Raw genomic sequence first — 11252 nt, forward strand, 5'->3', positions numbered from 1 at the left:
GGCAAGGCTGTTGAATTATGGTTATCAGAGTGGCTTGTCACGAGAGTATCGCCCATTTACAAGACATAAGTGAACATTATGCATGTTTGAAGAGAGGCTGACTTATCCTTATTGGTAAAGTTGTTTTGAGAGATATGAAGGCCAAGCATTTCGAGAGCTAAAAAGGTGGGGACAGGCTCTTGCTTGGGTAAGCAATCTAAATCAGAGTGTTGCAGGGTTAGTTAGAGCCATAAAAGAAATGGCACAGAAGCAAATCCAAGCTGTTCATGGATGTGGTGTTGTTCATGCCGAGATTCGAACACTTGACCTCATTCATGCTTACCTCAACATGAAAGAGAGAGGAGACAGTGAAAAAGGGAGGCGGGAGTTTCTCTATACAAAAAACAGTGGCTTCTTTTTTCTGCTCGGCTTCTGTTGTTCTTGAATCGAATACAGTTTCCCACGTTTATCTCCATGGAAGCTTCTCCTCCTTCTCCTGCACCTGACGAAGATCGTTGCATCCATGGCCATCGCTCGTCCCTTCATCTCTCCACGAACTCTGGAAGATTCGTCTGCATCATGTGTTTCGTCAAACTTCTCTCTCACCCTTCCTCTTTCCTCACTCACAAGCTCTACGTTGTCTCAGAACTCAGAGAATCTCTTCGAGATCCCGTTTTCTGCACAGATTTCCTCCATCGCCACCGACACTTCGTTGTTGCTCCGATATGTGAAGCTCTTCTTTCTTCTTCTTCTTCTTCTTTTCAAGGGGGTAACAGTACTGCACCTTTAGCTGAGGTTCTTATGGAGCTTATCCTTGATCTATGTGGTATTAATCATGTCATATCCATGCCGATTGATCCTCTTCCTCTTGTGGAAGATTTCGTCCATCACATTGTGCTGCATCTCGGTTCTTTTTCGGGATTATCATGCAGCGTAGGGCAAAGCTACACGGTTTGAAATAATCCCTCTCTCTCTCTCTCTCTTCCTCTGATCAGTTTAACCAGTTCACTATGTTTTCCACAATTTACAGACACATATCTAGTAAATCTTATGAAATATCAAAACCAATTAAAATATTTGTATAACTTCCACAATTTACAGACACATATCTAGTAAATTTTATGAAATATCAAAACCAATTAAATTTTTTGTATAACTATTTCATCATGTCCTCATGCCATTTATATCTAAATATACATATCTTTTGTGAAACTTTAAAGAAGGAAAACGATTTATATTTTTGTTCACATGGTAGTATATGTACAGTGTGTGAAAAATCGAACTAGGAAAACCTGTTGAAGTCTTCTTTCTGATTTTAGCTTTTCTTCATGCCGATTGTATATGAATGCATAAATTTGTGAACTAGGAAAACTAGTTCAAGTCTTTAAAAAGATGTCTTCATTTCGTTTAAACTCAAGGATATATATATTTCGTTCTATTGAACTAGTTTACGATCTTTTCTTGCCAATAAGAAAACCAATTAAAGTTTTGCTTAACTAGTCTAACAAGTCTTCATGCTATTTTCGTGTAAGTATAAATAGAATTTCATAAATTTGTGAAGTAGCAAAACTAGGTGAAGTTTGCTAAAAAACTCCACCATGTAGTTTGTGAAGTAGGAAAACGTAGTTGAAGTTCTATTTAACCAGTTTAAGATCTTTTCTTGCCAATAAGAAAACCAATTAAATTTTTGTTTAACCAGTCTAACAAGTCTTCATGCTATTTTCATGTAAGTATAAATAGAATTTCATAAATTTGTGAAGTAGCAAAACCAGGTGCAGTTGTTTAAAAATCTTCACCATGTTTACATACCATTTACCTCTGAGTGTTGACAGCCTTTGTGATTGAGAGGAGTAACAAAACTAGCTAAATATTTTATCCAGCCAGTTTACCATGTTTCATGTTGTATAAGTTCAAGTACTACCCCTTCAGATTTTGGGTATGATGGTTGTTCATTAAGACTTGGATAGCCAGATTATTTCGGGAAGAGAATTATATGATTAATTTGCAAGAACATTTGGATGTTTGGCATCAATCTAGTTCTCCATATTTTTTAAATTGTGTCCAACTCAACAATGGCAGCTGCATGTGTTGGGCCTTTTGCTGGATAATTATTGCAAAATAAACAATGTTCTTCCAGATGCTGTAAGAAACCACCGTGGACTTCTGCCAAACCTTGTAACAGGCCTCAAGCTTCCAGGGTATCCAATGTGGCGTAATTAAATGCTATAATTCTGACTACTGAGTGCCTTCATATTCAGATTTTAGACATTTCTGGGGTTGTTTTTACAGCGATCAATTACGAGGAGAAATCTTGTTTCTTCTTTATAAGATATGCTACTTTGAAGATGGTATCATGGTGATCTTACCTTTCATTTCAGATTTGATAGACTCTACTGTTATGGTCCTTACCAAATCAGAAAACAATGGACTACGAACAAATTGTATCGGTGTGCATACATTTGCATGTTAATCTCAGGAATATTGACTATACAATATGCGTAAGAAAAGAGAATAATAAAGGATTTCTGTTAAAATTTGCTTTCCAGCATTGCTCACTACACTGGCTCAAAGATCAGTTATAAACATAGGTTTCCAACAGTGCTCTCTTGACTCTGAAGCTTTTCCTTTACCTGAAAGTGATTTTCCAAGAAATTTTGGAGAGGCCATAAAGGGATCACTGATTTCATCCGATTTTCAAGTTCAAGAGGCTGCTTTACAGTTGATATGCTATATGTGCCCGCCAGAACCAACGATTCATTGTCATCTTGAAGTCCTTATTAATAATGGAATATTGGATTATGTTTATGAAGTTTTGAGAGTTTGCGGTGAGCTGAATCATGTCTCCTAACTATATTAGGATTCATGTGTTATTTCTTGATTGTCATCCTTTCTTGTCATTATACTGTTATGATTCAAAACCAAGTTTGGTCTTTGTATTTCCAGAAAACATAGAAAATATTGTAATATGGTCTGCTCATGTGCTGAGAATATTGTCAGCAGCGAGAGAAGCATTTGTGAAAAGGTTTGCAATTGGAATAGAAACTGTGAATCGGGTTCTGGATCTCTCTGTCCAAATGTCTCTATGTTCAGTGCAGCCTGACACTCTTCAGGTCATTGTGGTTGGGCTTACTGGTTGCCCAGGGTCAATTTCTTCTATGCAGACAGAACGCCTATTCCAGATATTAATCTCTCTACTTAAAAAGTATGCTGGTGATAGTTATGGCCTCCAACATGATGTGTTTAATTTGACATGCTCAGCCGTTGGAGCTCTTCTGAAGTTGCCATGCATCTTGGGGATTCAAAATATAAATCATTTCATAGAGACCACAGTGTCAAACGCATTCCTTATTGTATCTGCAGCTGGTTCTTTGAGTTTGGAACAACAAAGTTTGAAGCATGCGATTATTCTATTAAGAGAATCATTCTCATTTAGTTTAAAGGGTCACAGCCTAGCTGATTCTTCTTTGCCAGGTGCGCTGTTTAAAATTTGTGAGATGAGTTTGCTTCCGATAACTTTAAAGTATATTCAGCTTTTGGAAGAGGAAGATACAGTTCTAGAAGCCATATCAACTTTCCATCTTATGATAGAGACTCCAGACCTTCTTGGAGTTACTAGGCTTGCTGATAGTCTTGCAAGAGCTTCTTGGTTTAACCTATCATTTGAATTGATGGCTCGATTTCCAACATTGAACATGAGATCTATTTCAATGAATCTCTTTGCCAGTATTATAAAGAGGTTGGATGGTGATGCTTTGGATAAAGATGTCAAAGCGCAGTTTTCCCAATTGCCCAGTGATCCTCAAGATTTACTTGTTTTATTGACACTGAAAAGTGATAACGATCCTCACCTTAAGCTCACTCAGATTGCCATAATATCTATTCTTTACATCAATCAAATCTATGGTAAAAGGTGGGCCATGTTACTTGTAATAATTTTGAAGTGGTTTATGCTTGATTTTTGGAAGAATACGATATTGCTCATTCAAGGCACTTAAGGAAATGCCTATGTGATGATTACTATCAGATGGACTACTGGCCATACTAGATTATGATAGCAAGAAAATGGCTTCTGTGTCCTGCAGGTTTTCAGAAGAGGCTCAGATTTTAGCTTGTTTGGAGCATTATCTTCTTATAAACACTTCCACATTGCTCCATGATTCTCTATCTCCCTGTATCGTCAGACAATTGCTATCCGTTTATGTTCTCACACTAGATTCATGCAGCAGTCAATATAGTCTTGAAGCAGAAAATTCTCTTATAGAACTCATTCAACGATGTCAATCAGGGATTCTAACATCAAGAATACATCAGAATGTTTTTCAATGGATATTACAGAAAAAGAGTCTGGAGAAATATATGGTTGGTGGAATCTTGAATTGGTTCAAATCCTCTGTACGTGAGAACAATTGTGAGTGTTCCACAAATCATATTGAAAACGAAGTCAGTAGTGTGTATGGAGATCTATCCTTATTATTAATGTTATTGGAGGAAGATGATCTATGTGCACTCCTTTTCAACCGAGTGTTGGATGAAGTGCTTGCAAGCCAAGATGAAGGTGATATCAGGATAGTTGCTGAATGTTATATAAGATTTGTGAAGGAATCTGCTTTGGCAGCAAATAAGCTCTGTTTAGGTGGGATTATATCAAACATACGGAACTGGTTGGCTATTTATTGCTCCAATCTACAAGAAGTTTTGATCTACTTAATTGAGCTTCTATACCAGCTCCTATGTGCAGTGAGTTGTGATGAGGCATTAGATGAAGAATGTTGGTATCTTCTCACCAATCAGGTTTTATTGTCATCATGAAGTATAGTTTTTTACACTGCTATTCAAACAATTTCTGACAATGTTGCAATTGCAGTTTGCATATGTTTTGGTTGAGAAACTAAATCACAACAATTCTGGTACTTCGCACTCGGAAGTAATAGTGCTTCTCAGCCTTTTGACTATGATATTGCACAAGTCTGTTGAGAATGTTGGCTTTCTTTCACAAGCTACTGAGGCAATTTTATCCAATGAGCAACTACAGAATGCTGTGACCAGCCGTTTGGAAAAGGCTAAAGATGAAAGTTCCTTCATCTCCAAGTTGGAATTAGAAACTAGAGATGGTGGGATTTGGGGTTGCATGTTGACATTCCACCTTCTCTGTTTGAGATGGTGAGTATTAAACATTGGGGGTTCTACCAATTTTCATGTCCACAGATGAATGATTTAGAATTTTGGTCATCTTTGTGCATGCAGTGCAGTCATTATGCATACACCAAATTTAGAAGAATGGAGTTCAACACAGAGGAGTTCAATGCTTCCCGGAAACTACAAGGATATTGAATATCTATGTCAATTACTTTACTTCGGTTCGCCTTTCTTGAAGGTCCTAGCATCAAGCTGTCTGGCAGAGGCATGTTATTGGCTTAGTAATATGCCCACAAATAATGAAAGCAAGGAAACTAATGCTGAACAAAGCACCTTAGAAAGTCTAAAGTCCATTATGATGGTACTTCAAGGGGCCATATTCGATACTTATACCACTGTGCAGAAAAATTGTTCTTTTTCTCTATATCTTTTGATAACAAATACAAATTCCAATGCTCAAGAGAAAGCAGAAATTCAAGGCAGCATGTGGCTTCGCTTCCTGATAGAAGAATTTGCTGCAGCATTGTCAACACCAGGTGAATCGGTCCCATGTACAACTTATGTTGTCACAGGGCTGCTTAAAGCACATACCACATGGATTTTTTCAATTCTCAGTCCTACTTGTATTTCAGCCATCATCTCCTCCCTTACGCCCAGAAGAATAACCCCAGCAATAATGGCATTTCTGAAAGAGCTGCATAATAAGGGATGCATTGAAGAGAAACACATTGAAAAACTTCATGTGCATTTGAAGGTACTAACATTTAATGAAGTTCGTGAATAGTTTGTTCTTGAAATCTGTACATTCATTTTGCTTGGGCATTTGATTGTCGTGCATGATTAGGTAACACAGAAAATTGTTTATGAAGAGAACCACAGGCTTGAAGAACATGGTCTTCAGGTTGATCAACGACACCTCACATGTTCCTTGGGCTGCAGGCGAGATTCTGACTCGGAGTGTTTACAGAGTTATAACCACATTCTCAACCTTAGTACTGGCTACTTACTGGATCCATTAACTGGTACAAGACATTCTCTAGCTGATGATCATAGTTCCACTCGACTGCTAATGCTCATCGATGAATTCCTCCAAGAAACACTCTGAATTGAATTATAGTATGTTTATGATTCAAAAAAATTTCCTCTCATGAATGTAACACATGGAATGATGTAAAAAAATGTGCTCTATGCAATGCTCCCTAGCTAATGGTCATTGATGAATTCCTCCAAGAAACACTCTGAATTAAAACATAGTATGTTTATGATTCAAAAAAATTTCCTCTCATGAATGTAACACATGGAATGATGTAAAAAAATGTGCTCTATGCAATGCTCCCTAGCTAATGGTCATTGATGAATTCCTCCAAGAAACACTCTGAATTGATTCATTGTATGTTTATGATTCAAAATTTTTTCCTCTCATGAATCTAACACATGGAATGATGTAAAAAAATGTGCTCTATGCAATGCTCCCTAGCTAATGGTCATTGATGAATTCCTCCAAGAAACACTCTGAATTGATTCCTTGTATGTTTATGATTCAAAATTTTTTCCTCTCATGAATGTAACACATGGAATGATGTAAAAAAATGCGCTCTATGCAATGCTCCCTAGCTAATGGTCATTGATGAATTCCTCCAAGAAACACTCTGAATTGATTCATTGTATGTTTATGATTCAAATTTTTTTCCTCTCATGAATGTAACACATGGAATGATGTAAAAAAATGTGCTCTATGCAATGCTCCCTAGCTAATGGTAGTAGCCTGTAGGTATCATAACACATGCGTTAATGGCAAGTAGAGATTTGTTGTTTCATGCAAATCGTTAAAAGTAGAGATTGTGTTGTGTCCAATGCCAAGTATGCGTGCATCAAGGGTGAATGATTATACAAATTCATTCATTGAGAACAGGTGGGCTTTAGTCCAATGTAAATAATCATGTAATTTTTTTCCATTGTCTTTACTTACTCAAAATTCGCAAATTCACAAAAGAAGATTTAAAAGGCTCAATCCAAGAAACTTTTCCTCATACATATTACTATGCCTCATTTATATTTTTCAATTTCTAACGAAAAGCCTTTAATGTATATCCACGCAAGAATTCTACTAACATTACAGTCTAACGGTCTACACCCTCAGCAGCACCACAGAAGAAAATAGAACTGCTATTCTAATGCAACTACAAAAACTTAATACCTACATGTAAAGGTTTTCGAAACTACGAGTAATACTTCTTTGGCTATGAATGAACTGATGGATGATACTTCTGTGGCTAGGATACCAATAATAGAAAGACATTATTTCGCTAGCTATTTAAGTAAGCTCTGGACAATACATCATTAGATATGGACAACGCTTAGAGAGATGCTTCATTTACTACGAATAATGGATGCTGAGTTAGGTGGGCCAGGTATTGGCTTTGATAGCAAAAATGAATTCGATAATCCCTCTTTAACAATGCAAAGTATTTTATCAGCTGTATTCGATGCTTTTCTACTCCACGGTTATCATAGTCACCTCCTTTGGCACTGTGACCACCAAAATACCATCTTTCATCTCAGATTTGATCTGCTCTTTCTTCACATTATCAGGCAGAGCTAGTTCTGCGATATAGCTTCCTTCATTATCTGCAAGAACGCTATCTTCATCAAGATCAGAGCCAACTTGAGGAGGATACTTGCCTTTCACCACAAGTTTTGTATTGTCGAGATAGACTTTCACATGATCTTTAGTTATCCCTGGCATATCCATCCTGAACTTTAGAGATGTCTCATCCTGAAGAGCTACCCATGGCCTTCTTTCAACAGTTGAGAACACTCTACAATCCACCGATTGAATATTCTCGTCTTCTTCAGGGCCGACTAATAGAAAATACCCAAATTCCATATATTAGCAATCCTCCAAGACTATACTACTAATGTTTGGAAAGAGGTTAACAGAATTTTCAGATATAACCACTAGACACTGATGGTTAGGAAACATGGCCGTAAATCAAAGTCGTACTAATGTTTGGAAAGAGGTTAACAGAATTTTCAGATATAACCACTAGACACTGATGGATAAGAAACATGGCTGTAAATCAAAGTCGAATTGATTTACAATCACAGTAGATTCACGGTAGATTCAAATATGGCCATAGATGGAATTTAAATTCATGCAAGAATTTTCTAATTTAGGACCATAGATTGACACATGCGTGATATTCGTGATATTCTCCATGCGCAATATTCTCAATATTCGAGAATATGAAATGGCCCCAAGAATATTAAAAACCCATTCGTTTTGCAAAAAATATATATAATATTTATTTATTTATTTAAATAAATTTATTTCACCAAAAAAAGAACAATTATTCATTAATAGATTATATGTAGTGTCAAGAGAGTTTATGAAACTTATTTTAATTAATCAATTTATTTTTTAAAAACGAATACTTATAAGTTATACATTTATTATAAAAATTTAGTTATACTTACAAATATGATTAGTATGAACTCTAAATATATGATTAGTATGAACTCTAAATATATGATTAGTTTGAAGTACTATTTTTAATGTCAAAATAAAAATATCCATAAATTTTGAGGGAATAAAAAGTGAGAAATTAATGACCCTTTATTTTATTTTATTTATTTATTAAAAATAAAACGAATACATACTTATAACTTATAAGTTATACATTTATTATAAAAATTTAGTTATACTTACAAATATGATTAGTATGAACTCTAAATATATTATTAGTTTGAAGTACTATTTTTAATGTCAAAATAAAAATATCCATAAATTTTGAGGGAATAAAAAGTGAGAAATTAATGACCCTTTATTTTATTTTATTTATTTATTAAAAATAAAACGAATACATACTTATAACTTATAAGTTATACATTTATTATAAAAATTTAGTAGTGTCAATTCCCCAAGTCCCTCTTTTATTATCCCTATTTATTGTCAAGTTCCTTTTTTTATCCTAGGAAATTAAAAATGACATAGTTTTTTTTTTTTTGGAGTTAAACGAATACTTGACCACCCATTCGTATTCGTATTCGTTTGCATTCGAATGGGAAACCCGAAGAATGCGAATATGTCAATCTATGTTTAGGACTCACACTGTCCCTTGTCCCTTGATATGTCCTTTGACTAGATTTGGATGAAGGTCTACTTAACATATTTAGGATTCAATTCAATATCATATTTACATCACCAATTCAGCAGCATTTCCCCAATTATCTGCAAATATTTTGAACTTACATTCTAACATAAAATAAAAATACTGACATACTGGCTTCGTATAACTATTCATTTTGGAACACTCAAAAGACCAAAATGCACAATTATATGATAAAGATTGTCATACAAGTTTTCGGAGACAAACACTTCACTTCAAGTAGAAACCATGCCACATAATTCACACAAATCAAAGCACTAAGATTTATTGGTAGAGATTGAAAATTATAGTCACTTACCTGCAACGACAGATGTCGCTTTCTCTCCCATATCAACAGTATCAACATCATCGTTATCATCATCATCATCATCATCATCATCCTCGGCCAGAACATCAGTACTTTTATTTTTGTTAGTGACAGCACGAGTGACACTTGCAGACCTTGCCAAACACTTCAAGCCCTCTCTTGTCAGAGGGAGGAATGCTAGTTTTCTGGTCAGAAGAGCCATAGTGGTTCACAATCTATGTAACTAACAGGTCCTAATCCAATTCTGACATTCAAAACAAAATGACAATTTCAGAGATAACTAATATGCGTTTCCTAAACATTTAGCTCTCATATAATATTTGAGCATACACTCCGCAGCCTTTCAATCCAAACTATCAAACATACAACACTGAACTGACTTTATATGAAGAAAAACCACGAATCCATAATACATCCTTGACTCTGAATAAAACACTGAATTACTTGAGTCTTTCAAAAGAGAACATCCAATTTAATCCGAGGAAAATAGATCCCCCTCAACTGGAGAATATAAAAAAAATCGTGGAAAAACAAGTGACACAACGTTATTATCAGAATTCTATTCCTTTAACCTTGCAGAGTAACATAAAATCAAGTAAGAAAACTCAACCGAGGAAAATGAAATAATCCATGAACCTCTTAACAACATTGGCATTACAGATATCAATTCTTCAAAAAAGCAATTGAGTTTATGTCTAACTATCTTTATGAGGAGATATAACAGTACTATCGTATGTAACGCCGTTTCAAGAGCTTCAAAATCAAACAATGGAGTTTATGTCTAACTATCTTTATGAGGAGATATACAACCGTTCCAAGAAATTCAAAATCAAACAATGGAAGACAGTTTCATATGAAAAAAAGAAATAGGAATCAAACGTATAACAATTATCAAGGTTTCGAAGTCACATAACGCACATGGCGAACAATAAAGAAACAATAGATGACCATAACGAACAAACGAGGAACCTGAATTGAAAAACAACCACAAGGCGACTGCAGTAAGAGAACCTCACAAGTATGCTGGGAGCTCTTCGTGTGAAGAAGAGAAATAACGGATCATAATACGAAATGCATGTAAGAAATACAAAATGCTAGACCAGAATAAGACATCGAACTACTGGAGCTTCCATGGATATGGGAGAAGAACAAGGAGGCAATTACCCGTTGAGAAGAGAGATAGTAAAATCACGCGATAATTGTATGGAAGGATGCAGATGTAGTGACAAGAATTGAAACCCGGGGGAGACGAAAGCTAGTTAAAGCTTTTTTTGCCTATATCGTCGACATGCCTAGAAGCTTCTAGAAACATCTGGTGCAAAAATAAAATATCCAATCTATGACAATTACATGAAAATAAAATAATCAAAATCTATAAAAATAAAATATCCAATCCGAAAAACCAGCCCCAGCTTCTCGGGTCTAAGATGCAGGGTTTAGGGACTATCCTTGAGTTTCAAAATTTCGGGGAACTAATACAAAACATCCTTCTTGTGTGTGAAACTGTAAAACTGTGCCTTTCTATCATAACTCCCTATGGTAGGTGTGTTTCAGTAATGTTTCTTTCTTAAACCTCCGAAGTAGGGCTACACCTCTAAATATAACAATGAATTGGAAGTTAGCTCAATTCTGGTTAAATATGGCCACACGGCAGTCTTTCA

At 35.5% G+C, this 11252-nt stretch overlaps 2 protein-coding genes across 4 annotated transcripts; one reads left to right on the forward strand and one right to left on the reverse strand.

The window, feature by feature from the left end:
- Positions 1-359: 359 nt before the first annotated feature.
- LOC147870300 (protein PUTATIVE RECOMBINATION INITIATION DEFECT 1-like) lies at positions 360-6327 on the forward strand. The gene is made up of 9 exons (XM_087338720.1): positions 360-930; positions 2059-2177; positions 2269-2426; positions 2526-2804; positions 2923-3889; positions 4062-4770; positions 4844-5139; positions 5224-5869; positions 5960-6327. Exons 1-9 carry the CDS (start codon positions 454-456, stop codon positions 6218-6220), a joined length of 3912 nt encoding a protein of 1303 aa, XP_087194846.1. The 5' UTR covers positions 360-453; the 3' UTR covers positions 6221-6327.
- A 1202-nt stretch (positions 6328-7529) lies between these two features.
- Positions 7530-10827, reverse strand: LOC147870301 (small heat shock protein, chloroplastic-like). Of its 3 annotated transcripts, none has more exons than XM_087339686.1 (3): positions 10608-10827; positions 9583-9835; positions 7530-7977 (listed from the first exon to the last, which is right to left on the reverse strand). In XM_087339686.1, exons 2-3 carry the CDS (start codon positions 9791-9793, stop codon positions 7610-7612), a joined length of 579 nt encoding a protein of 192 aa, XP_087195812.1. In that variant the 5' UTR covers positions 9794-9835; positions 10608-10827; the 3' UTR covers positions 7530-7609. The 3 variants fall into 3 exon arrangements, with proteins under 3 accessions (XP_087195812.1, XP_087195805.1, XP_087195820.1); XM_087339679.1 differs by having other exon boundaries at positions 10603-10827; XM_087339694.1 differs by having other exon boundaries at positions 10756-10807.
- Between the last annotated feature and the right edge of the window lie 425 nt (positions 10828-11252).

Source organism: Azolla caroliniana, unplaced genomic scaffold, assembly GCF_043228905.1.
Source record: "Azolla caroliniana isolate FFs.n. ecotype wild unplaced genomic scaffold, voAzoCaro1.0.p SCAF_1, whole genome shotgun sequence".
In the NCBI taxonomy this organism is placed as follows: Eukaryota; Viridiplantae; Streptophyta; class Polypodiopsida; order Salviniales; family Salviniaceae; genus Azolla; species Azolla caroliniana.

What these genes read in the sequence shown, in the direction of transcription:
- LOC147870300 (XM_087338720.1), top strand. Translation starts at nt 454, where the DNA reads ATGGAAGCTTCTCCTCCTTCTCCTGCACCTGACGAAGATCGTTGCATC. An exon ending in TGAAGTTTTGAGAGTTTGCG is followed by an intron (nt 2,805 to 2,922) that starts GTGAGCTGAATC and finishes TTGTATTTCCAG; the next exon opens with AAAACATAGAAAATATTGTA. An exon ending in GGTATCTTCTCACCAATCAG is followed by an intron (nt 4,771 to 4,843) that starts GTTTTATTGTCA and finishes TTGCAATTGCAG; the next exon opens with TTTGCATATGTTTTGGTTGA.
- LOC147870301 (XM_087339686.1), bottom strand. Translation starts at nt 9,793, where the DNA reads ATGGCTCTTCTGACCAGAAAACTAGCATTCCTCCCTCTGACAAGAGAG. An exon ending in AGCGACATCTGTCGTTGCAG is followed by an intron (nt 7,978 to 9,582) that starts GTAAGTGACTAT and finishes ATTTTCTATTAG; the next exon opens with TCGGCCCTGAAGAAGACGAG.